Source organism: Dreissena polymorpha, chromosome 6, assembly GCF_020536995.1.
Source record: "Dreissena polymorpha isolate Duluth1 chromosome 6, UMN_Dpol_1.0, whole genome shotgun sequence".
Classification (NCBI taxonomy): domain Eukaryota; kingdom Metazoa; phylum Mollusca; class Bivalvia; order Myida; family Dreissenidae; genus Dreissena; species Dreissena polymorpha.
In genome coordinates, this window is record NC_068360.1 from 91,675,442 (window position 1) to 91,702,376 (window position 26,935).

The 26,935-nt window shown below is 36.6% G+C and overlaps 1 protein-coding gene across 3 annotated transcripts in view; it reads left to right on the forward strand.

The window, feature by feature from the left end:
• The window catches only part of LOC127833395 (fatty acid CoA ligase Acsl3-like), a 63,375-nt gene extending 38,103 nt beyond the window's left edge, over positions 1 to 25,272 (forward strand). For all 3 annotated transcript variants that reach the window (XM_052358624.1, XM_052358625.1, XM_052358623.1), the window contains 12 exons: positions 1,437 to 1,543; positions 2,561 to 2,708; positions 4,245 to 4,325; positions 7,330 to 7,458; positions 8,129 to 8,265; positions 11,678 to 11,817; positions 12,626 to 12,798; positions 15,225 to 15,299; positions 19,591 to 19,779; positions 20,304 to 20,498; positions 20,858 to 20,938; positions 22,075 to 25,272. In XM_052358624.1, the coding sequence (XP_052214584.1) occupies positions 1,437 to 1,543; positions 2,561 to 2,708; positions 4,245 to 4,325; positions 7,330 to 7,458; positions 8,129 to 8,265; positions 11,678 to 11,817; positions 12,626 to 12,798; positions 15,225 to 15,299; positions 19,591 to 19,779; positions 20,304 to 20,498; positions 20,858 to 20,938; positions 22,075 to 22,232 (1,613 nt within the window). In that variant the 3' untranslated portion in view covers positions 22,233 to 25,272. The remainder of the gene's footprint in view (positions 1 to 1,436; positions 1,544 to 2,560; positions 2,709 to 4,244; positions 4,326 to 7,329; positions 7,459 to 8,128; positions 8,266 to 11,677; positions 11,818 to 12,625; positions 12,799 to 15,224; positions 15,300 to 19,590; positions 19,780 to 20,303; positions 20,499 to 20,857; positions 20,939 to 22,074) is intronic.
• The last annotated feature ends 1,663 nt before the right edge of the window (positions 25,273 to 26,935 follow it).

Sequence of the window (26,935 nt, forward strand, 5' to 3'; positions counted from 1 at the left end):
TTTGGTATGCATTAGGGGCTAGTGTGTGTGTAGCTTTCATACATGTAGACTTAGCTTTGGTATGCATTAGGGGCTAGTCAGTGTGTGTGTAGCTTTCATACATGTAGACTTAGCTTTGGTATGCATTAGGGGCTAGTCAGTGTGTGTGTAGCTTTCATACATGTAGACTTAGCTTTGGTATGCATTAGGGGCTAGTCAGTGTGTGTGTAGCTTTCATTCATGTAGACTTAGCTTTGGTATGCATTAGGGGCTAGTATGTGTGTAGCTTTCATACATGTAGACTTAGCTTTGGTATGCATTAGGGGCCAGTGTGTGTGTAGCTTTCATACATGTAGACTTAGCTTTGGTATGCATTAGGGGCTAGTCAGTGTGTGTGTGTAGCTTTCATACATGTAGACTTAGCTTTGGTATGCATTAGGGGCCAGTGTGTGTGTGTAGCTTTCATACATGTAGACTTAGCTTTGGTATGCATTAGGGGCTAGTCAGTGTGTGTGTAGCTTTCATACATGTAGACTTAGCTTTGGTATGCATTAGGGGCTAGTCAGTGTGTGTGTAGCTTTCATACATGTAGACTTAGCTTTGGTATGCATTAGGCGCTAGTCAGTGTGTGTGTAGCTTTCATACATGTAGACTTAGCTTTGGTATGCATTAGGGGCTAGTGTGTGTGTAGCTTTCATACATGTAGACTTAGCTTTGGTATGCATTAGGGGCTAGTCAGTGTGTGTGTGTAGCTTTCATTCATGTAGACTTAGCTTTGGTATGCATTAGGGGCTAGTCAGTGTGTGTGTAGCTTTCATACATGTAGACTTAGCTTTGGTATGCATTAGGGGCTAGTCAGTGTGTGTGTAGCTTTCATACATGTAGACTTAGCTTTGGTATGCATTAGGGGCTAGTCAGTGTGTGTGTAGCTTTCATTCATGTAGACTTAGCTTTGGTATGCATTAGGGGCTAGTCAGTGTGTGTGTAGCTTTCATACATGTAGACTTAGCTTTGGTATGCATTAGGGGCTAGTCAGTGTGTGTGTAGCTTTCATACATGTAGACTTAGCGTTGGTATGCATTAGGCGCTAGTCAGTGTGTGTGTAGCTTTCATACATGTAGACTTAGCTTTGGTATGCATTAGGGGCCAGTGTGTGTGTAGCTTTCATACATGTAGACTTAGCTTTGGTATGCATTAGGGGCCAGTTAGGTCAAGATGGAAGTCACTGTTACTAAAAAAAATTATGGAGGATTTGCATTGAAATGTTCATGTAGGTAACTTATATTTAGACCTTGCTTGGGATTGCATTATTTAACCCCTTACCACTTAGATATGTATTTTCACGCATTTGTAGTCCCTTAGAAAGTTATATTTGATTTAATCCAAAACTAGCAAAGTGTAACAGACAACTAATATTGAAAAAAACAAATTATATTTGTTATTTTGTATTTTCTCAGTTGTGACGCTGTACTCCACTCTTGGAGAAGATGCCATTATCCACGGGGTTAACGAAAGTGAAGTGAGTCACGTGATCACATCAGCAGAGCTCCTGACAAAGTTCAAGGTAAGATTACAAGATTAATCAAAGTGCTGAGAGCATTCAAGTTGTGAACAAGAAAAATTGCAGCAATGAGAGCATTTAAGTTGTTTAAAAGATTGATCAAAGGGCTTAGAGCTTTGAAGCTGTTTTACAAGAAAAATCAAAGCGCTGAGAGAATTATTTAATGTTGGGAACAAAAACAAATCAAAGGCTGAGATCAATTAAGTTGTTTGTGATAACAAATTAAATTTCCCCCAAGCTTCTGCAGATTTTAAATATGGTTTTGTAATTGTCTATAGTTTACCACAGAATATAATTTTAATGTTTCAAAAGTAAACTGTCGCAATTGTCAACAAAGGAAACGAAAGGACATTGGTGATTACAACAGTGCTGTCATAGATATCAGATTATGAATTGCTACATAGAAATGTTGCAATTTGTTATTCCAGATGCAAAGAGCAATCACCATCTTGCATAATGTACGATTATTCCTCAAAATATATTCTGTTACAGTCTTAACAAATGGGGTTTTTCGCTCTGGTTTAATTATCCACATATGGCTGTTGGGATAGGTCATGAAATTATTTCTGCTCTTTCTTCATTTCCTCTGAAGAGTTCTAATAATAAATTTGTCAGTTATTACCATATTTGCACTTAGTATTGGTAACCATTTACCTCTGCTAAATCTTCACTTGAAAAGTGTTAGTTTATTGACGTCCATTTTATGACTGAAGTACATAGTACCGTATATTCTGTAATGAACGCCCCCGGGACCTTACATTTTCCTACAGGGAAAGCATTCATTTAGCATGGGCTTTTTATGTATTAAATCAAATGTGAGGCTTTTTGTTTTTAGAGAGGGGAGTTTATAAGGGAATATATGGTAATTAAATATGGCAAAATATCACCATAACATGGGCATATTTTGCAGGGCATATTTTGTGTGAGTTGGTTACATGACCATCTTAATCAGACTCAAATACTGTCAACAATTGCAAAAAATAGAACTCACAAAGCATTAAATTTACATTTGTCGCGCAGGGCATATTGAGTAAGATGCCTCGTGTGACCCACCTTATTGTGATGTGCGACCAACAGCCCATAACCAGTCTTAAGAAGGAATTCCCAGACACAGTCACCATCCTGACATTCAACGAGCTGGAGATTATTGGAGCAGATCCTGACAACAGTATGTGCATAACCCTGTCCTCTCAGAGCGGAAATGAATATGGCTATATGCAAAAAGCATAAAACCAAAATAGGTTGCGAGTGACTCGCAGTCTGTTCAGGTTTTATGCAGTTTGCTGTTCATCAGTATATGTTAGGGTTGGCAATCAAGCCTTTAAAACTTGAATCTGTTAAGATAGTTTTTAATATAAATTGATTGCCTAAGGGACTTTAAACGTGTCAAAATGCAGATCTAAGTGGTAAAAGGAGAAGTGAAAGTGAAAATTCAGGATCCTGGTTTATCACTAGGCATGCTTTTTCAAATGTGTTGTTTTTTTTTCGAAATAAATGGTTTCAACTAAGCTGTATTTCAGAATTGCCGGCATAAAGCTGTCACGCATATTAAAATTTCATTCTCTGTTTTCGGTACTGACCCAGTATTCTCCTTTTTGCTGCCTTTAAAAGAGCTAACTCACCCCTCAGATTGCATTATTTTCATGTTATTATTAGTATAAAGAAATAACAATTGTGTGATGATTAATTTCAACATATAAATGGTTGTTTTAATGGTTTACATCAGTGACCAACATAGTTTCATTGTTTTATTGTTGCTATAGACTATGGAAACACAAAGAACCACATTGAGGGCTTTTTTCACCATTTTTGGAAAATGACCTATACCATTAAATTGGGCATTTTAGCGCAAATTCACCTTATTTTTGGGAAAAACTGATAATTGATTGATTGATAAAATAGGAAGTTTTATTAGTAATGAAATATGAAGAATAATGATTAAACAACATGCAATTAGAATGCTCTTTAAAAAAAGTCATATGTTCTTTCTACAGTAGATATTTCTTTTTTTTTTTAATTAGAAATTCGTAGCATCAGAAAAGATTTATGGAACTTGATTTTGGAAAAAAAATGGAATGGAATGTGACCCATGAGGGGCTTTACTATCTGCCTTAAAAGCCCTGATAATAGTAAATAAAATAAATAAATAAATATTTGCATATGAACGTCATTCAAAATATATTTCTATGGCAAATCCCCTGGAATAATTACCTATTTGACCTTTTGGGTCGAACTCCTGAATTATTTTATCAAAAATACTTAACGTGTTATTTCTTAGCAGATGGAACAATATTAACTTGGCAGACCCGATACATTTTTTACATAGCCAGAACCCATCTTCAAACATTATATTAAAGGCAGAATCATTATATAAGTATCGTTCTGGGAAAACTTGACTTAATGCATGTGTGTAAAGTGCCCTCCCAGATTAGAATGTTTAGTCTATACAGGCTAATCAGGGACTGCACTTATCACTTTAATGAAATTTTGTGTTTAAATGAAGTCTCTTGTGAACAAAAATCCATGATTTGGCGGAAAATGTATTCCTTGATTAATCTACATGCATACTGGGCCAACATTTTACTCGAATGCATCAAGCCCAGTTTTCCCAGCATGAGGCTTATATTTTTGTTCCTGTGATAAAATAAAGTTTTGGCAAAATTTCTACTGCAGAGTACTTCAAGATTTCTTGTGATTGTTTCAGTTCGCACTCCAGTCACAAAGCCCAGCAGGGGCGACATAGCTGTGATCATGTACACATCTGGGTCCACAGGAGTTCCCAAAGGTACACAACTCATGCCTGATACTTAAAATTATGCAGGGTTTACTTCCCCTTGCCCACAATGTTGTTTGATTTTATGCCCATGTGGACAGATTTGAACAATGTGAAGTGTTAGCGCTGTCTGTGTGTGTGTCTTCATATGACCTGTCCTAATCAGTGGGGACATTCGGGTCATATGAATACGTTGTTATTTGCAATTTTAATTGAATGTGTAACAGTCTTCACGCTAAATATTTAAGACCAATAGCCCTTCGGGCTTATCAGATAAAAAAAATAATAGCCCGAAAACATTTTCAATAGCCCGAAAAGGTCAACATAAAAGTTATGACTTTTTTGGCCAGGAACAAAAAAAATTCCTTTTCCAATCAGAAACAACTACTTCTAATGAGTACAACATGTATTATTCGTGTTTGAAAGCAACAGCAAAGGCATGCTCCGCTGACATCTCCATATCTCAGTGTTTCAGATTGCATCATTGGTCACAATTTCCTCTGGACAGGTGTCCTAAATGGTCATTTTTTTCAGGACATTTGTCCTTAATCATAAAAAAAAAATCTAAGAGAGTTGTAAGCGCCCCGAGCCCTAACTAATTGTATTTTTTAGTCTTTCTAGTTGCAATTTCTGGTGAATACAATGCGAAATTTTATATATCATACCATTTGTATCACCGCATGTGTATTCGTCATACAATAGAAATGTTCATAAAGAACGTTGAAAATAGTCGACAACAATACTGTATCCGAACACGACAGTCCGAAAAAATGTATGTGTTTTGCACATAAAATAAAATGTGCATATCGTTAGATTCCAAAAAATGAAAACCATTTACCTAGGAAATACGTAATAAATATATAATTTTGTTAACATATTGCTTAACTATATGCAACTGCAGTGCTTTATTTTGCTAATCGATCAATTTTTCATTTGCAACCTTTCGCTGACTCGTACGATTTTCGAAAAGTAGCGAAGATTTTGTGTCAGTTACCGATCATGTCCGCGCTATCCGCTAACCACTCAAAAACTGCCAATAAAATCGTCCATGTCCGGAGTCTATGTAAGAGTGGAACACAGACGTGTTGATTGGCTAACGACTTGTACCGACTTCTTCCATTGATTATTTTTTTAACACAAAGTGGCTGACCGGTGTTGATGTATTTTTTTCACTTTGTTGACAATTTTAAGCTCAAATATTTAATCGACCGATCGGGCTATTTAAAATGCATTTATTATCGACCGACCGTCCCAAGAATCGACTCGGGCTTCGGGCTTATAGTCTAATTCGAAGACTGATGTGTAAGGAAATCGAATATTGCTTTTGTACCTTACTGTAACTCTACAATATGAAATAATTAAAATTTCCATTTTTTACATGCCCGTTTTCAAAAGAGGATGTATTATAAGATCACCCTTGGCGGGCGGCATCCACAGCAGTGTCCGCTCTCTAATTCAAATAGTTTTCATCCGATCTTCACCAAACTTGGTCAGAAGTTGTATCTAGACAATATCTAGGTCAAGTTTGAATAAGGATTATGCCAGGTCAAAACTAGGTCACGGGGTCACTTAGTGCATTTCAAGGACTTAGCATGGTGTCCACTCTTTAATTGAAGTAGTTTTCATCCGATCTTCACCAAACTTGGTCATAAGTTGTATCTAGATAATATCTTGGTCAAGTTCGAATATGGGTCATGTGGGGTCGAAAACTAGGTCACCGAGTCACTTAGTGCATTTCAAGGATTTTCATCCGATCTTCACCAAACGTGGTCAGAAGTTGTATCTAAACAATATCTAGGTCAAGTTCGAATATGGGTCATGCCGGGTCAAAAACTAGGTCACGGGGTCACTTAGTGCATTTCAAGGATTTAGCATGGTGTCTGCTCTCTAATTGAAGTAGTTTTCATCCGATCTTCACCAAACTTGTTCAGAAGTTGTATCTAGAAAATATCTAGGTCAAGGTCGAATATGGGTCATGTCGGGTCAAAAACGAGGTCACAGGGTCACTTAGTGCATTTTAATGATTTAGCATGGTGTCCGCTCTCTAATTGAAGTAGTTTTCATCCGATCTTCACCAAATTTAGTCAGAAGTTGTGTCTAAATGATATCTAGGTCAAGTTCAAATATGGGTCATGCCAGGTCAAAAACTAGGTCACATGGTCACTTAGTGCATTTCAAACATTTAGCATGGTGTCTGCTCTCTAATTAAAGTAGTTTTCATCCGATCTTCACCAAATTTGGTCAGAAGTTGTGTCTAGATGATATGTAGGTCAAGTTCAAATATGGGTCATGGTAAAGTTATCAAGTTGTCCAAAACCTTCAAACGGGCGTATCTTTTGACAGTTTGGCACTCTTGTTCTGATCTTTAGAGACTCCCAGTTGCAGACTTATAGGTTCTATTCTACTGATGTATGCCTAGGTGTTTTTTTTTTCATAATTCAACATATCCACTGTACAGGTAACTTTATAATTGAATGTCAGGCCCTGGTTACCTTTGTGTGTGTGTTCTGACTAACCAACTTTAATTTAATTTAAATTTAATAAAGTTTAAACCTGTGTGTTGTAACGTTAATTAATCTATACAGTATATAAATTAGCCACTCTCAGGGAAAATGCCATGGGGCTTAATGCCTTTGCGTAATGTGTTGTCCCAGATTAGCCTGTGCAGTATGCAAAGGCTATTCGGGGACGACACTTTCTACCTAAACTGGATTTCTGCTAAGAATAGACTTTCTTTAAACGAATAATAGAATTAAAGTGGAAAGTGTCATCCCTGATTAGCCTCTGGTGACTGCACAGGCTGATCTGTGAAGATACTAAATGCACATGCATTTAACCTCGTTTTCCCAATGTTGGATTTCCGCTGAATAGACTTCCTTTAAAAAAATAATACAATTAAAGCGGAAAGTGTCATCCCTGATTAGCCTCTGCTGACTGCACAGGCTGATCTGTGACGACACTTAATGCACATACATTTAACCTTGTTTTCCCAGAGCCAGACTGAAATGTATTTCAGGTGTCATTATCACCCATGGCAACCTGATGTCAGGGATGTCAGGTCAATGTCAAAGGATCTCTGGCCTGGGACCCCAGGACACGTACATCGCTTATCTGCCCTTGGCACATGTACTGGAGCTTAGCGCTGGTATTGTTAAAGAATTTATTTAGTGATTTTTAGTGATTTCTCAATGAACGAAAAGGATTTTGAATTCTGAAGCAGCATTGGCTTAAGTGATTAAATGTTGAAAAAAGAAATGCAGACAATTATTGTATATTAACGGTTAATTGAAAAATAAAATTACATGATCTTTGTCTATATTAATTTATTTTTAAATTCTAATACCAGAATCTTCACTTACAAAATTTGTCTTCGCTCCAATTAATGACCATTGAGAAAGATTGTATCACTTAATCTTTGATTTCCATTGGTAAATATCTAAATTGAAAAATAAAATTTCATTTTTATTGTTCAGTGTCATTGTGTCTGGTATGAATTATGCCTTATAGAATATTTCACAATGATCAAATAAACGCATAATTACAGGGCTTTTTTTTCTTAGAGAATGGCCATTTTGTCACAATTTTCACAAGTTTGCAAATCAAATTTTCACAATTTTGAAATATTTGTGACTCTATTTTTTTCACAATTTTGTGAAAAGTTTGCAACTCATTACAAATTGAGGGGCCAAAAGCTGTTTCACAAAGAAGGGAGAAAAGCCTAGAACTATATGCATTTCTTTTTGCGGTAGTTATTTTAGTCTGTTAAAAAAACATTGCCATAATGAAAAAAACATTGACATATTGACACTCTTCAGAGACAGCCTCGCTGTCACACGGTGTTGCTATCGGTTACTCGTCACCTCTCACGCTGACCGACCAGTCCAGCAAGGTGAAGAAGGGAAGCCAGGGTGACATCAGCGTGCTGAAACCTACCCTCATGGCTGCAGTGCCAGTAAGTAGGCATTAATTTTTGGTCAAATGTTTTAGTGTAAATGAATAAATACTGTAAAATAATTTTTAGCTCACCTGAGCACAATGTGCTCATGGTGAGCTTTTGTGATCGCCTTTTGTCCTTTGTCGTCTGTCATGCGGCATCAACATTTGCCCCGTTAACTCTCAAGAGACCACATTTATTGACCAATCTTCATGAAATCCGGTCAGAACATTGGTCTCAATGATATCTTGGATGAGTTTGAAAATGGTTACGTTTGCTTCAAAAACATTGCTGCCAAGGGGCTGGGCATTTTTCCTTAAAAAAGTATATGGCTATATTTGGCTATAGTAAAACCTTGTTAACACTCTAGTGGCCACATTTATTGTCCGATCTTAATGAAACTTGGTCAGAAGATTCATCCCAATAATATCTTGGACAAGTTCGAAAATGATGCCGGTTGCTTCAAAAACATGGACACCAGGGGGTCGGGGCATTTTTCCTTATATGGCTTTAGTTAAACCTTGTTAACACTCTAGAAACTACATTTATTGTCCGATCTTCATGTAACTTGGTCAGAAGATTTGTCCTAATGATGTCTTGGATGAGTTCGAAAATGGTTCTGGTTGGTTGAAAAACACGGCTGCCAAGGAGGCACGGCAATTTTCTTTATATAGCTGTAGTTAAACCTTGTTAACGCTCTTGAGGCCACATTTATTGTCCAATCAACATGGCTGCAAAGGGGCGGGGCATTTTTCCTTATATGGCTATATATGGCTATAGTATAACCTTGTTTACACTCTAGAGGCCACAATTGTCCCATCTTATGAAACTTGGTTAGAAGATTCATCCCAATAATATCTTGGACAAGTTCAAAAAAGATGCCGGTTGCTTCAAAAACATGGACACCAGGGGGCAGGGCTTTTTTCCTTATATGGCTATATATGGCTTAAGTTATACCTTGTTAACAATCTAGAGGCCACATTTATTGTCCAATCAACATGAAACTTGGTCAAAAGATTTGTCCCAATGATATCTTGGATAAGTTCGAAAATGGTTCTGGTTGCTTGAAAAACATGGCCACCAGTGGGCAGGGCATTTTTATGCCCCCGGTAGGGTGGCATATAGCAGTTGAACTGTCCGTCAGTATGTCAGTCTGTCTGTCCGTCCGAAAAAAACACTAACTTTGGCCATAACTTTTGCAATATTGAAGATAGCAACTTGATATTTGGCATGCATGTGTATCTCATGAAGCTGCACATTTTGAGTGGTGGAAGTTCAAGGTCAAGGTCATTCTTCAAGGTCAAAGGTAAAAAAAATATAATTTTTTTTTGTCAAAGCGCAATAGGGGGCATTGTGTTTGTGACGAACACATCTCTTGTTTGTTATATGGCTATATTTGGCTTTAGTAAAACCTTGTTAACACTCTAGTGGCCACATTTATTGTCCGATCGTCATGAAACTTAGTCACAAGGTTTATCCTAATGATATCTTGGACGAGTTTGAAAATGGTAAGGGTTGGTTGAAAAACATGGCCACCAGGGGGCGGGGCTTTTTTCCTTATATGGCTGTAGTAAAACCTTGTTAACACTCTAGAGGCCACATTTATTGTCCAATCATCATGAAACTTGGTCAGAAGATTTATCCTAATGATATCTTAGATGACTTGAAAAATAGCTCCGGTTGGTTGAAAATCAATGGCATCTAAGGGGCAGGGCATTTTTCCTTATATGGCTATAAGGCTATTGTAAAACATTGTTAACATTCTAGAGGCCACATTTATGGTCTGATCTTCATGAAACTTTGTCAGAAGATTTGTCCCAATGATACCTTGGATGAGTTCAAAAATTGTTTCAGTTGGTTGAAAAACATGGCAACCAGGATTCGGGGCATGTTTCCTTATATGGCTATTATAAAAACTTGTTAACACTCTTAAAAGTCACATTTATTGTCCAATCTTTATGAAACTGGTTCTGGTCTGTTGAAAAACATGGCCACCAGGGTGTTCACTATTCATGAAAGTTGGTTAGAACAATTGTGCTAATGACATTTTGGGCTGCACAGAACAGGTCAGTTCCTTTGAATTTTAGGTGATCGACTTTGGGCCTTTTAGGCCCTCTTGTTATTTCTGGACATTAAATTGTGCTGTTTTTCAAAATATGACTTTTGTGGCCACGTAAACTCATGGATTTAAATTTTTTTTGTTTCAATGAGGAATTTGCGTCTTGTAATTTTCCAATGTGTTTGTGTTTAATTGGTGGATAAGAAAACCCACGAAATCAATAAAATAATAATGTTGCACTAATCATAATGATTTTGCAGTAATATTTTAGAAATCTCAGACTCAAGAAGCCTAGCTGCTTTATCACTAAGTTATGTTTGTAAATGTAGGTATTAAAAGAATTAAGTATCAGGGATTTCTTTATTGATTTTGTAGCAATTTTGCTATATTCCCAAATGCAAAAGTATCTTTTTTCCCCAAATTCAGTCCCGAAATTCCCAATTGATGGTTTCACTTTTAAGATGTTTGAAAATAAAGTTGTTAAGTTAAGAAATACAGAGTTGTAATATTTATTTTACTGATATATTTATGTTTACTGTTTTGTGTTAGTTTAATAATAATTATTTAAAAGTTATAAAATAATTATTTTCACAATTGAAAGAAAATTGATGATACAATTCCCAATTTTGCTGGTAATGGTCCTATTTCCAAGATGGTGAGAAAAAGCCTGAGTAATCCCATTAAATAGTGCTGTGGTTGAAGCAAACTCTTCAAAAAGGCCTGCTAGGCTCAGGATTTTGCAGCTAACTATCATGGCCTGTAAGATGTGAAATATGAGCCATTCTCTGTGAAAAAGGGGTTGAATGCATGCGCATAAAGTTTCGTCCCTTATTAGCCTGTCCAGTCTGTGTGCTAATTGAGGACCACACTTTCTGCTAAACTGGATTTTTGCTAAGAAGAGACTATCTTTAAACAGAAAATACAATAAAAGCAGAAAGTGTCATCCCTGATTAGCCTGTGCAGACGGCTACATCGTATTGTCTAGGATTGTCGCTTTAATATGCATGTACACACATACACAGTTTGGATGTTTCGAGATACTGTGAAATACATCTGCATGTTTATGAGTTAAGTCCAATGCACACATTTGTATTTAGAGATATATATGTTAAATATGTGCATGGTTTGGGCCTGAAAAAAGTTTGATAAATCATTGAGGTTAAATATTTTCAGGGATTATGGATTCTATGTAAGGTGATAAAATAATGTTTTTGGTGATTTTCGCTATTGGACTCCATGTCAGGGGATAATTGTCATTTTTTCAGGCAATAGCAAACATTGGTAAAATGATTATGGACTCTGTTTCATATGATGTTACAGTCTGTTCAGGTGCTGACTGGATCTGTGTCAGGTTGTTTTGAACTATTTCAGGTGATTATGGACCGGTTGTACAAGGGTGTGTGGGACAAGGTCAAGTCTGGGAGCCCGTTCAGTCGGGCCCTTTTCCAGTTTGCCTACGACTACAAAAGGAACTCTCTGGAGAAAGGCTATGATACCCCATTGTTCAACAAGTAAGTGTTGAGTTATCATATACATTTGTAAGTTTGGGTTATTTTTCTCTACATCAACATTCTTTGATTACCCTCATACCTCTCCCAACCTCGTATATTTATCCTTACCCCCTTATTTTTTCTCTCCCTAACCTTCCTATATTGTTGTCTGAACCCTCTCACCCACCCCCCCCCCCCCCCCAACCTTGACCTTCTCTGTCACACTTTGCTAAATTGATCCCCGCACACTCTAATTTCTCTCCCTCACATTCCTATCTTGCTGTCCTCACCCTCATACTTCTCTGCCTCATTTTCCTATATCACTCTCCTCACCCTCATATTTTTCTCCCTCACCTATATCACTTTCCTCATCCTCTAATTTCACTCTCACCTGTTTCTATCACTTCTCACCATATAATTAGCTCGGCTGTTTTCGGAGAAACCCGAGGTATTGTCATAGCCAGCTCGCTGTCCGCCGTCGTCATGCTAAAATCATAACATTGGCTCTAAAATCAAAGTGCTTCCACCTACAACTTTGAAACTTCATACCGTATGTAGCTGCACCTTGATGAGTTCTACACACCACACCCTTTTTGGGTCACAAGATCAATGGTCAAGGTCACTGTGACCTCTAACAACAACAACACAAATTGACAAGCTTTCATTTATTCAAATGTGCACCCACAGCCGAGCGTTGGCACCCGTTATGCGTTGCTCTTGTTTTTCACACACCTACCACTGACGCTCCAATCACATTTCTCTCCCTCTCCTTACTATTTTCCTTACCTTCAGATCTCTCTTGTTTATCCGTCTATTTCTCCACCCTCAGAATCCTGTTCAGCAAGATACAGCTACTGTTGGGTGGGCGTCTGCGTATGATGCTGTCAGGGGGTGCCCCCCTCTCGGAGAAAACTCAAAGGTTCATGAACATCTGCTTCTGTTGCCCGGTCCTGCAGGGATACGGCCTCACAGAGACATGCGGAGCGGGAACCGTCACAGACGGTGAGTATTCACTGAGATTGTCAGTGTTTTTTTTCGATTAAATTCGGGGTTTTTAAAGACCCATTCCCAATTCAAAAAGGTATGTGTTTTTCCCTAATGGAATAAAAAAAATTTTTACATTTAGTTCATCTCCTATCCAGCTCTTGAAGTTAAAGCTTAGTTAATATAATATTGAAAACAATTTTATCAGCAATTGTTGTTACATGTATACCCCCACAAACGAAGTTTAGGGGGGTATATAGGAGTGAGCTTGTCTGTGGGTCGGTCGGTCTGTCTGTCTGTTTGTCGGTCCGTATTGAGTGTCCCCTCTCTAATTCAAGTTGTTTTCATCTGATCTTCACCACACTTGGTCAGATGTTGTATCTAGATGATGTCTAGGTCAAGTTTGAATATGGGTCATGCCGGTTAAAAAACTAGGTCACGGGGTCACTTTGTGCGTTTTAAACATTCTGCATGGTGTCCGCTCTCTAATTCAAGTAGTTTTCATCTGAGCTTCACCACACTTGGTTAGAAGTTGTATCTAAATAATGTGTAGGTAAAGTTCGAACATGGGCCATGCCGGGTCAAAAACTAGGTCACAGGGTCATTAAGTGCGTTTTAAACATTGAGCATGGTGTCCGCTGTTTAATGTGAAGACAACATGCAAGATATTCTGTGTCAATGCGGCATGTGGGGTATTTGTCACGTCTGTGACAAAGCTCTAGTTTTTCCTTCCCTATACCCTCTCAGTGCTTCAGCTAGAAATTGAAAAGTGTTGGGTGCTCTTTTTCTCAAAAGGGCACTTTATCGCAAGTGGTATTATCCATAATGCATATGTTTAATAAAACATGTATTTATTTTATACTTCATATATTTTATTAAAAAACATTGTTTCTTTATGTTTCTATTATTAATATAACTGTTTCGCTTTGAAAATTTAGATAATTTATGATATCGTCTAATACAATTTGCTGTACATTAACCCTTTCCAACTCAGAAGCAAAGTGAAAACGGCAATGTGCAGTAACTTGCAGTCTGTTCAGGTTTTATGCTGTTTGCTGCTCATCAGTATCTGAGGGTTGGAAATAAAGCCTTTAAAATGTGAATCTAGTAAGAAAGGTTTTTCATTAAATATAACTTTCTTAGGGACTACAAATGCGTTAAAATATGTATCTAAGTGGTAACGGGTTAATGTAAGCAGATATAAAAAAGGGCATAGCTGGGGCCTATTGTGAAGGTTGGGACGTAGTGGCAGCGTACTGTGCCCTTCCATTTAGGCATATCTGGAGCACTGACCTCTGAACAGTTACACCCTACCCTTATCATGCATCTTGGTGTTGAAATGCAATCCCTTTATTTATGGCGAGTATTTTCTGAGAGTTTGTTTACCCATTTACTGTCAACATCTGCTTTTGCTGCCTTGGTATAGGCACACAAAGGCTTGGTGTGTTGTTTTTTTTCAGGGGGGGGGGGGGCAGGCATGGTAATTTCGGGCACGGAAATACAGTTTTTGACGATGCTGCTTCAGTGAAGCAGCTCGTCTCTAAGTTATCATACCAAAGTTAACACAAGTGGCGACCTATGTAAAAGACCCAGCTAGTCCAATTGAATTAGCTAAATTTTCTCAATCGGCATACATGGCTGATTATCATTGATAAAGTTAGAGGCAGCTTGGTTTCCATCCTCTTTCAAATTTATAGAAAGGTTCAAGACAGGAACCAGACACGAAACTGCCAGGCTGTGAAGCTGGGAAAACCCCAAATGAAGTTATTTTTAGATTTGATAGAGAATGTAACCCGCCTTCCAGTTTCGCTGAATGGGTCAAGTTCCCCACTGGTACTACTTCCGCGTACCCCCAAATTTTTTTTCTTACCCAAATTGTTTCCGTACCCAAATTTTTCTTCGTACCCAATTATTTTGTACCCGCATACACAATTGTGGTGATGTAGATAAACTAAAATTGATGCTTTTATATCCATCCTCTTCAAAAGCATCGTCACACCAGTACTGTCAGTACTTTGATTTATGCCCTCACTAATCTTCAATCCCACAACTCTCTGCCATGATGCTTATGAACATGTATGCATTAAGTTACTAAAATGCTTTAAGTAATTAAAAGCTTTTTGTAGATTTGTTTTTATATAAAAAGAGCTAAACTTAGTTTAAAATCAATCTTGTTTAAAGTATTATAAGTGTTTCTTACTGTTCAGAAAAGTTAATGGTTTAGCTTTGTTGCAGATAATTTTCTGTAAAGTGCAAATTATTAAAAATAGAACAACTTTTGACAAATAAAAAGCATTGTGGTTGAATTTCAGTTTTCAGTGGAAAGAATTTCGCAACAAAATTGTGTTCCCGCCCTGTTTGAGATGAAATTGCCAAAAGCCTTGCACACATCTAGGATAGTTGGTATAAAATTGACAAGTTGAAATCTGCTTGCCATGTTTCAGTGGATGACATGAGTACTGGCAGAGTTGGGCCTCCATTGACATGCTGCGAGATACGTTTGAGAGACTGGGAAGAAGGTACCAAACTTTTTGTGGTGTCCGGCAAGTGACAGGGTAGTCACATTTTCCCTCCACATTGTGGGAACGTTCTTTAGATTTCCTTAAAAGACATCATGTAGTGGTTTTCACAAGGAAACGCACTTGAGACAGTTTCAATAAGCTTTGGCTTTTGATGCAATCAAGCTTAAATAAATAGTTTTTAGCTCCACTGGCCAGAGGCCAGCGGGGCTTATGTCATGGTCCTGTGTCCGTCGTGCGTGCGTGCGTTAACTTTTCCTTTATACATCTTCTCCTAAACTACTGGTCCAATTCTAATGAAATTTCTCAGGAATGTTCCTGGGGTCAACCTCTTTCAAATTTGTTCAAATTATGCCCCTGGGGTCAAATTTGACCCTGCCCCGGGGGTCACAAAATTGAAAATTTGCTTATATAAGGCCTATTTTGTGAAAACTTTCAAAATCTCTCCTCCATAACCATTGGGCCTAGGGCTATCAAATTTGGTATGTACAAACATCTAATAGTCTTCTACCAAATTTCTTCAAATTATGCCCCTGGGGTCAAATTTGACCCTGCCCCGGTGTCACACAATTGAACATATGCTTATATAAAGCCTATTTTGTGCAAACTTTAAAAATCTTCTTGTCCATAACCGTAGGGCCTAGGGCTACCAATTTCGGTATGTAGTGACATCTAATAGTTCTCTACTTAGTTTGTTCAAATTATGCCCCTGGGGTCAAATTTAACCCTGCCCCGGGGGTCACAAAAATGAACATACGCTTAATATATCCGCGGCCTGCGAAATCTCTCCGCATTTTACACTGGTAGATTCTGCCTAAGCATTTTTTTAAAACAAGCGATATAATTGGCTGTCGTTTCCCAATCTTCCAATTAAAATCGGTTTCTTAAAATGTGTTAGGTATTTTGTATGCAAATGGCACCGTTGCGAAGCGAAAATTAAGATTATTGAAATGACAAATAGCAATCGAATTAACGACTGACATCATATAGTTTGATAGGAATAATGAAATTTGTTTGTCAAAGAAAAAGACTACGTTTTAGATACAAGAAACACATGTTTTGTTTAGAAATGTCCACAGTGAATTTGTGTCATGGAAACCAGTTTTTGTGTTTGCAAATTGGAATTAGTCTACTCGCAAAGTAAAACAATTTAGAAGAGGATCTTTCGAACATGGAAATAGACAAACGGGATTTGATTTATATGATAGTGGATCTGTGTATAATCAGATTCATATGCATATTCTGCTTTATTATGTTTGTCACGCTGTTCAGTTAATTGAAATAGCATTGAACTAAAGATGTGAAATGCAAGATATTAAAAGGTAAACAAATTAAATATATTAATTTAACTCAGTTTAATACATCATTAACACAAGAAGAACACTCAAGTGTGTTTTTTATATGTAGTCCATTAACCTTGTTTGTATATAACATTTAAAAAAAATGTATTATTTTGTTTGTTTTCACCAAATGGTTAGTATTATTCTTTTATGTTAACATTCTCAAAATTCTTGTTTTATTATATTTATCACAATTTTTTTTTGAATGACATTTTATGATTTATAAACAGATTGAAAAAAATATTTGTTAAAGATAAACTTAACAACAAATTGTTACATTGAAATTAAGTGATTTTAATATTCAGTAGCAAAAAAGTAAGGAGAATCCAACTTAAAAAAGATGTATCTATTAAAAGTATGTTCTACCGATGCCGTGAACAATCCCCTTGTTTATAACATGACTGCCGCTAAGTCTATTATTAGCAACCTATCAGAGAATAGGTCAGATACCTTATTTCAATATATGGCAATCCTAGTATTTTTCAAAAACAAACATAACAGGTAACCAACGTCAGATGGAAAAAGTAAAGGAAAGTTAGGTCAAGCTAATTGTCATGATATCTCTTTAAACCTCACGCCATATGCAAGTAGTGTTGCCATGATCGCAACATCTTGATGAATTATAATTCAATTTTTTGTCTCATAAACATTTACTTTGTTTAACAAACAACCTCTACAAAGTTATGATTCCTACTGCCTTTCGGCACCTCATGAACCTGAAAAACTCGTAACTTTATGTTTCCTCAGGCAAATATCTTCTTTGTACAATAAACAATTTCTTCACCACGTTAACAATCCTGCTACACTCACTAATGCGTCAAGAATGAAGTAAAGTTCAGGTGATCTACATCATTAGGTATTTTGCATATGTCATGAACAATATAAGTAACAGAAACTTTTAAACCTACAAACACTTTTTGGAATTTTGGAAAAAGATTCATGATTGAATGAAGGAACTTTCATTAATCTTGTAGAACATGTGTAGATTTGATCTTCAGCATCTAAAAATATGTGAAATAGAAAGAATGACAATATCTTTTGGAGAGATAAATGTACCTACGTTATAAGCAAAGGACCTATGCGACAATTCCCGGGCTTTTTAGTCTGTTTAGTTAACACCGTAGTAACGTTTTCCATATATAGAAATGCTCACCCTTCCAACTTTAAGCGCCCAGTGGGACAAGGGATACAAGGAAAGAAAAAGTCACATGCTTGAGTACATTTCAACCCATGCGCATTGCACGCTTTTTTCGCATAAAAAACAGTGGAGCGATACAGGGCCACCATGGCCCTCTTGTTAACTTAAAACTTTGTGTTGAGACTAAGTTTTGTTGGGAAATATGTATGTGCCCTCCTTCGAAAAACCAGGGGTTTATTTCTTTGCACATGTCCGTCGGTTGGTAGATTTGTCTGTGTATAGACAATTCGTTTCTGCACGGGGTCAAGAGATTAATTTGACATACAACCAAATATGGTATGATGGTAACTTTGGTGAAAAAGAAGAAGCCTATTGATTTTGAGGTCAACAGGTCAAAGGTCAGGGTCACATGGGCTGTGAAATCAAACTGGCACAATGTACATTTTAAGTACCTTTAATAACCACAAATAAACATCCATTAAAACATTAAATTGTGATTATACACTACCTTATTATTGGAGTTCCAAAGTTATTGGATAGATTGTTATACAGCCAATAATATTATGCATTCAACCATTAGATGTAATCCTTTGACACAAGGTATATATGTATACATATATTGTAACCCTGAAATAATTGCCTTCAATGTGATTTCTCTTTAACAAGCAAGTTGTGATGTATTTCAAAGAAAACAGTTTTTTTAGAGGTTATATCAAATTCATGAATTGAACTTTGATTTTTCAACAGTGTTTAACTTCTGAGTTTAACAAAATATTGATGGTAAGAAAATATTTGTAATCCCCCAATGTGCTGTCATGGTGCTAGTTATCATGTTGAACATTTGCTTTTTGATGTGAATTTATATATTGGTATTTGAATGCTAGTTAGTCTTGACCGGGGTGGGGGGGAGTGACCTCTTCACATCAAGAGGTCAGAGGTCAAAATAAAGTGTGTTTTTTTATTATTATTTTTTTTTAGATAGCATGGTCTGGTATAAACTGTTTGGAAGTAATAATGTTTTTGTGTTATTACATCATTATATAGATTTTATATAGAAGGTGTATGGTTAAAAGAAGTTTAACCAAAAAGATTTAGAAACAAATCGGTGCATCGCTTTGCATGCTTTTATGTTAAATAAACATTGTGATTATCTGTAGCCAAAATTTAACAAAAGACAGATATTTGTCTTTGAATAGAGAAACAAAGCACTCTTATGTTCCTTTTTTTGGTTTATTTCCTTTTATACTTGAAATATTTCTTCTAATTTTTCAGTACAAATTCGTCTACTTAACCCCTTCCCCTCTCAGAAGCAAAGTGAAAAGGCTATCTGCAACCAGCATAAAATCAGAACAGCCTGCGTTCAGGTTTTATGCTGTTTTCTGCTCATCAGTATCTTAGGATTGGAAATAAAGCCCTTAACATGTTGAATCTAGGAAGAAAGGTCTTAAATTTAATTAGATTTTCTAATGGAATAATTACAAACGTGGCAAATTGTGTATCTGAGAGGTAAAGACTTAAACACTTTTCTGCAACAAATTTATGGCAGGTAACTACTTGACCTGTGTCCATCCCTACCCCGAAGGAGAGATTCTGCCCTTACAAATGACAAATATGTCCTTGAATAAAGAAAGCAAGCACTCTTATGTTAGTTTATTCACTAACTAATAAAAATTATGTTTTTATCATGAACAATCTACTTGTCACTATAAAACATAAATAAAATTAAGTAAGTGTATATATGTACCAAAACAATTGAAGAAACATCCCAATTAAAATATATTTTTCAATAAATAGTCTAACTTGTACAATGCAGGTAACTACCTGACCTGTGACCATCCCTTCCCCCGGGGCGAGGTGCTGGTAGGGGGAGGTAACGTGGTCCAGGGGTACTACAAGAACCCGGAGCAAACCAAGGCTGACTTCACGGTGATTGACGGGCTCCAGTACTTCTGTACGGGTGACATTGGCCAGTTTGAACAAGACGGCAGTCTCAGAGTGATTGGTAAAAAGAGATGAAAGTTTGCCTTGTTTTGAACAAAACTGGGCTTAATGCATGTGCTTCAAGTGTCGTCCCAGATCAGTCTGTGCTAATCAAGGACCACATATTACGCTTTAATGGATTATTTTGTTTTTTGCACAAATAAAAATAAGCATACCGCACTTTACCATTTGTAACATGCAACCATGTGTAATGTACGCCTAGTTTTTTAATGCCAAACATCTATATAGGCCGTGCTCTGTGAAATAGGGGATAAATGCATGTGTGTAAAGTGTTGTCACAGATTAGCGTATGCAGGCAGCACAGGCCAATCAGTGACAACACTTTCCGCCTAAACTGGATTTTTGCTTAGAGACAGTTTTAGTTAACGAAAAATACCATACAAGCGGAAAGTTTCTTCCCGGATTTGTCTGTGCAAACTTCACATGCTATTCTGGGACGTCACTTTACACACATGCATTTAACCCCCTTTTCACAGAGCACGGTCCATATCTAGTATTATATTAAGCATAATTTCATTGCTGCAGATCGCAAGAAGGACCTTGTGAAGCTTCAGCATGGTGAGTACATCTCTCTGAGCCGTGTGGAGACAGCACTGAAGATGTCGCCACTGGTAGACCAGATCTGTGTGCACGCCAACCCCACACAGTCCTCGTGCATTGCTCTTGTGGTGCCCAATGTCAAGAACATCACTGAACTGGCTGCGAAACTTGGTCTGAAAGGTTTGTAAAAGTCTTTTCATTTGAGGAGTTTGTGTGCAGTGTTTGTGTTCTCTTGTTGTGCGGATTGTCTAAGAGGTCATGGAAGTGGCTGCTAAAATTGGGCTGATGAGGGATTTTTGTTTTGCTATTTTTAATCACTGATCATAATGACTATTGAGTCACAATTTAAATATGTGGTCATTGTATAGCTTTTTAATATGTTTGGTTTTAAATGAAATGTGCAAGACAAAAATCAAGAGAAATGACTCACGTGTGAGCTGCTAACTATATTATTACAGTAACCACTCCAATTTAAGCGAGACGTTACAACGATGAAATACAATTTTTTACAGCATTGACGTTGTTCCTAACTTTTACAGATGTGCCCTTTGAGGAACTGTGCTCCAATGACAAAGTGGAGGCAGCTGTTTTGAAAGAACTGGCCAGTCTTGGTCAGAAATGTAAGACAGTCTTCATTGCTTTGATGTGGCTGTAGATCTTGTTGAAAAAGAATATTGATCCTTGAAACTCAGAGATGTATGACTTTCAAGCTGCTTTTTTAGTGTGCTTTTCATGACTTAAACAAGCTTAAAATTGGATAAAAAATAAATAACAATTATTGAAGATAGTCTATTGAACTTCAATAAATGATTTTAAATATATAAAAATAAATTAAACTTGTCATCTTTTTACAGATCAAGAATTCGTTGACAGTATTTGAAGTATAAAATAATAACTGGCCTATTGTTCTGTTTGGCATAAAGCTTTGGTTTTATCCATCAAACAGTTTACTAGAGCTTTGTATAAGTAAACAAGCAAAACATCATATAAGTAAACAAGCAAAAACAAGCAAATAAGAGTGATAATGCTTTCTTGCCCAAATTGGCCAATGAAAATTCTAGTAACATTTGAGCTTTGATTTCCATCACTTGAATTGTTTACATTTCAATTTTGAGCTGAAACTGGATATGTTACAAAGGACGTCACACATAAACTGTTATTGTAAGTTAATTGTTCTCATTAAAGGGACTTGTTCACTTATTTTGGCATGTTTTGAAATTTGTCGTAAGAAGCTTTAAATTGATAAATATAAACATCAGAATTAAAAAGACCGAGTATAAAACCAGAACAAAATTAAAGAGAGAAAGAAGTTATCCAAACCTGGGCTAGAACCACTAACCCTTTGAGTAAAAGTCCTACGCTGAAACCACTTGACCATCCGTGCTGATACACATTACAAGTATATGGAATTTTATACTTTATATACGCAATCCAGGTAGTGTCACAAAAAATGACGATAACATCAGAACTCTACAAATTATTCAATGCTTTATAATTTTCAGGTTAAAATCATCAAAAGATGCATATATTGTATATTTTAGAGCATGATAAATGTTCAGTATTGTAGTTCCCTGGAAAATAACATAACTACAACAAAAAATTTCAAATCTGAAACATTTTCTTTTTAAATTTTGTCAATTTACCAAACCGTGAACAGGTCGCTTTAAGGTGAACAGGAGAATTTTGGTTTCTGCTAATTCTTACCTTTACAATTTATGCTTCAGCTAAATTGGAGACGTTTTGTTTTCTGTTACAGCCAAACTGGAGAAATTTGAAATTCCTGCCAAGCTGAAGTTGTGCACAGAAATCTGGATGCCTGATACCGGACTGGTTACAGATGCCTACAAACTGAAGCGGAAAGTCATAGAAGAAAAATACCGGCCCAGTCTTGAGCGGATGTATTCATTTGCGTAGAAATCCCATAGTCTCATTCTAGTCATTTTAAGCCTGTTTTTTATGATGAGAGGGGCATAGTTTACTAAGCAACTTGAGCAATTCTTAGGACTTTTAGATTAAGAATAAAGAATAATTTGCAATTGATATGTTTTAAGAATTTGGAAATATCGAGTTTTGCAGGTATATGTAATTCATCTACAGTAACATACTGGTATTTGGTATGCCTGCGAGTTGAGTATACAATAAGTTTGAATTCTTAAATGTTAGAAAGTATTTGTGAATAGGGCCCCTGACTATTATAAAGCAAATCATCTTAAAACACTGCATTTATGGTTTAGAAGGATTTTCTGTTTACATTTGTACATCAACCTACTAAGTTTTTTATGGAATAAACATAAGAAATAAGCTGTTTTGCCAATGCAGTTCATAGGGAGTTGATTTTTATTTAATCGAATAAACATAATAGGGATTAACTTGTGTTGTTGAGAGAGGATGTTATTATAGAACATTTTTAGATATACATTTGTACATGTGTTTTAATTTTAAAAAAACATTATTTCCATGTCATGATTTTGTTGTTGAGTTGACAGAGATGAGAAAACAAGGTTTGTGTTTTTAGAGGATTTTATATAACCCTTTCAGTGTGGGAACCGAATTTTAAAGGCCTTTGCAAACAGTTTGGATCCAGATGAGACGCCACGCCACGTGGCGTCTCATCAGGATCCAAACTGTTTGCTATTCTGATAGTATTCTTTGAAAAAAATCGAAGAAAATGCTAATTTTAGAATTTCAGCAGATGACAATTTAGCAGACGACAAATTTCCCAGCATGCAAAGGGTAAAGCCTGTTTGTGGATATAAAGGATACACATTCAAAAAACGTGATATGGGGCCATATTCATCAACCTGTTCTTAGACCTAAGAATAAAGAATAGACTGGTACTCGGACTCAACAAATCTAACTATCGATTAAGAATCGAGGCTACCCACGGTGCTTATGTCATAAGTATGCTTTTCTTTATAACGAATAATGCAATTTTAGGTGTTAAATGTCAAGATGCACTGACATATATTTAAAACATCACAGATTTAATAATATTCTTTAAATCTAGAACAAAGGCTAAGAACTTGTTGGTGAACATGGGCCCAAATTAAAGTTGATGCCATTTATTGAGTGTGAACATTAAAGAAAACGTGACATTTGAGCTTTTTCTTGTCCTTGAAATAAGGGACTTGTTTATCCAGGAAACCTGAAAAACAATTAAGAGAGGAACATATATTCCAGATTTAGGTCGAGTGTTGTGTTCAAAAAGATGTTTAATAACTCGATTAACTACTGGGTATACATCGATGTGTAAAACATAGCAGATGTGTTCATAATGTGTTGTAATGTACAATGCGTTTATTGACTCCAGTAAATATATATTAGCTTTACTGTGGGAAATTAAGTGTTAATGCATGTGCGTAATGTGTTGTTGCAGATAAGCCTGTGCAATCCACACAGGCTATTCAGTAATGACCATCTCCCCATAGGAATAGCCATGTTTTTGTCATTTTTACGGACTTATGGCCCTTTTTTGACTAAGTAACTTTGAATATATGGTAAAATTTTGTATTTAGATCCACTTTACTTCTAAAGTATCAAGGCCATTGCTTTCCAACTTTAAATACTTTCATGCTATCATGAGGGTACTGTACCTGGCTAGTTGAATTTTACCTTGACCTTTGAAAGACCTTGACTCTCAAGGTCAAATTTTTAAATTTTGCTAAAATTGCCATAACTTCTTTATTTATGATTAGATTTGATTGATACTTTGACAAAACAACACTTACCTGACATACCACAATAGACTCATCGCAAACCATCCCCCGCCCCCCCCTTCCTGTTACTGAAATATACAATAAAAGCTTAACGTGTCGTCCGTGATTAGCCTGTGCAGACTGAGCAGGCTTTTCTGGGGTGACACTTTATGCAATTGTGTTAACCCTTAAAGCGCTGGAGCCGAATTTTAAAGGCCTTTGCAAACAGTTTGGATCCAGATGAGACGCCACACAACGTGGCGTCTCATCTGGATCCAAACTGTTTGCTATTCTGATAGTATTCTTTGAAAAAAAATGAAGAAAATGCTTATTTTAGAAATTCAGCAGACGACATTTTAGCAGAAGACAAATTACCCAGCATGCAAAGGGTTGAGCCTTTTTTTCCCTGAGTGAGGTTTTGTAAAACAGGGCATACTTGTACTTTGTGTGTTTGAAAAGTGTTATTTTATAGATTATATAAAAAAAATTAGAAAAATGACAATATATCAAAATAACAAGTTATCAGTACAAAGATATAACAACCAATTCATAATTTGCCATTCATCATCACACATAGCAAGAAATATTGTGTTTTATGTGGATTTGTTTGGGTCGGTAGTTGAAGATATACAAACTAGATTTATTTTAACCCATTTATGCCTAGCGTCTACAAAAAAGGCCTTGGCAAACAGTGTAGACCAAGATGAGACGCCGCATGATGCGGCGTCTCATCAGGGTCCGTGCTGTTTGCTTAAAGGAATTTCTTTAAGAAATATTCTTAATATAGAAATAAATATACTAGATATCCCTTATTTTGGAAATGAATTAATCCAATTTAGAAGGATCGGAGAGTTCACTAGGCATAAATGGGTTAAGCCATGGAAGTTGGCTGTCACTTGAATCAATATTGTACATGTATGCAATCACCTATTTATATTTGTGTATATTTTAACTTTTTTAACTTGTTTAGGCAATGCAATGTATGTATTTAAAACTAAATTTTCAACTAGCGAAATTGGTGTAATACATTTCTTTTGTATTTACATGTTAGTAATTTGTCACTTTTACTCCTAGGTTCATGTATTGTCTATAATAGTGCCTAAATATATTATTTAAAGGAAACCATGGTAAAACATCTAGATAGTTTTGAAAAAAAAAACTTGATGTTGCAGTTACGTATTGTCTGTTTGAATTGTGTTTTTACTTTTACCAGTGTTAAACTGTTTCACACTTGATAGAAATAAACAAGAAATAAAGTTCTCTTATGTGCTGTTTCATAAATTTATGTTAATTGCTATAAAATTGAAATTAACTGTACAAATGCATGTGCTATTTCAGTTTTTTCAACCGTAATGACACCCTTGATTTATTACAGTTTTCCGAAATGTACAACTCACCCCTTTTGAAACCACTTTGTTAATGTGACATTTTTAGCTCATCTATTTTTTGAAAAAAAAATATGAGCTATTGTCATCACCTTGGCGTCTGCGTCGGCGTCCGGTTAAGTTTTGCGTTTAGGTCCACTTTTCTCAGAAAGTATCAATGCTATTGCATTCAAACTTGGTACACTTGCTTACTATCATGAGGGGACTGGGCAGGCAAAGTTAGATAACTCTGGCGTGCATTTTGACAGAATTATGTGCCCTTTTTATACTTAGAAAATTGAAAATTTGGTTAAGTTTTGTGTTTAGGTCCACTTTATTCCTACAGTATCAAAGCTATTGCTTTCATACTTGCAACACTTACTAACTATCATAAGGGGACTGTGCAGGCAAAGTAATGTAACTCTGACTGGCATTTTGACAGAATTATGTGCCCTTTTTATACTTAGAAAATTGAAAATTTGGTTAAGTTTTGTGTTTAGGTCCACTTTATTCCTACAGTATCAAAGCTATTGCTTTCATACTTGCAACACTTATTAACTATCATAAGGGGACTGTGCAGGCAAAGTTATGTAACTCTGACTGGCATTTGGACGGAATTATGGGCCCTTTATACTTAGAAAATTGAAAATTTTGTTAAGTTCTGTGTTTTGGGCCACTTTACCCCTAAACTATCATAGATATTGCTTTCATACTTGGAACACTCGCAAACTATCATAAGGGTACAGTAAAAGGACCAGTTGCATAACTCCCCCCAATCCCCCCTCCTATATTTTTTTTTTTTTAAGATCATCTCACAAATGACCACCACACCCTCACACTATATTATACCCCCCACCCCCCCAAATTGTTTTTTTTGAAACGGTTAAAAAACACAAATATTTATTTTTATTATTTTATGTTTGAAATACCGTCCAACCATCGCACCCAAGAATACCCCCCCACCCCCCACCCCCACCCCCGAATTCCTCCCCCTAATTTTTGTTTTTTGTTTTTTTTTAAGATCATCTCACAAATGACCACCACACCCTCACACAATACTATACCCCCCACCCCCCCACCCCCCCCCCACCCCCGAATCCCCCCCCCCCCCCCTAAATTTTTTTTTAGGATCATCTCACAAATGACCACCACACCCTCACACTATACTATACACCCCCCCCCCGAATCTCCCCCCCCCCCCCCCCCCGAATCCCCCCCCCCCCCTTTTTTTTTTTTTTTTTTTTTTTTTTTAAGATCATCTCACAAATGACCACCACACCCTCACACTATGCTATACCCCCCCCCCCCCACCCCACCCCCCATTTTTTTTTTGAAACGGTTAAAAAACACAAATATTTATTTTTATTATTTTATGTTTGAAATACCGTCCAACCATCACACCCAAGAATACCCCCCACCGCCCCCCCCCCCCCCCCGAATTCCCCCCCCCCCAAATTTTTATTTTTTTTTAAGATCATCTCACAAATGACCACCACACCCTCACACTATACTATACCCCTCCCCCCACCCCACTCCCCCATTTTTTTTTAAACGGTTA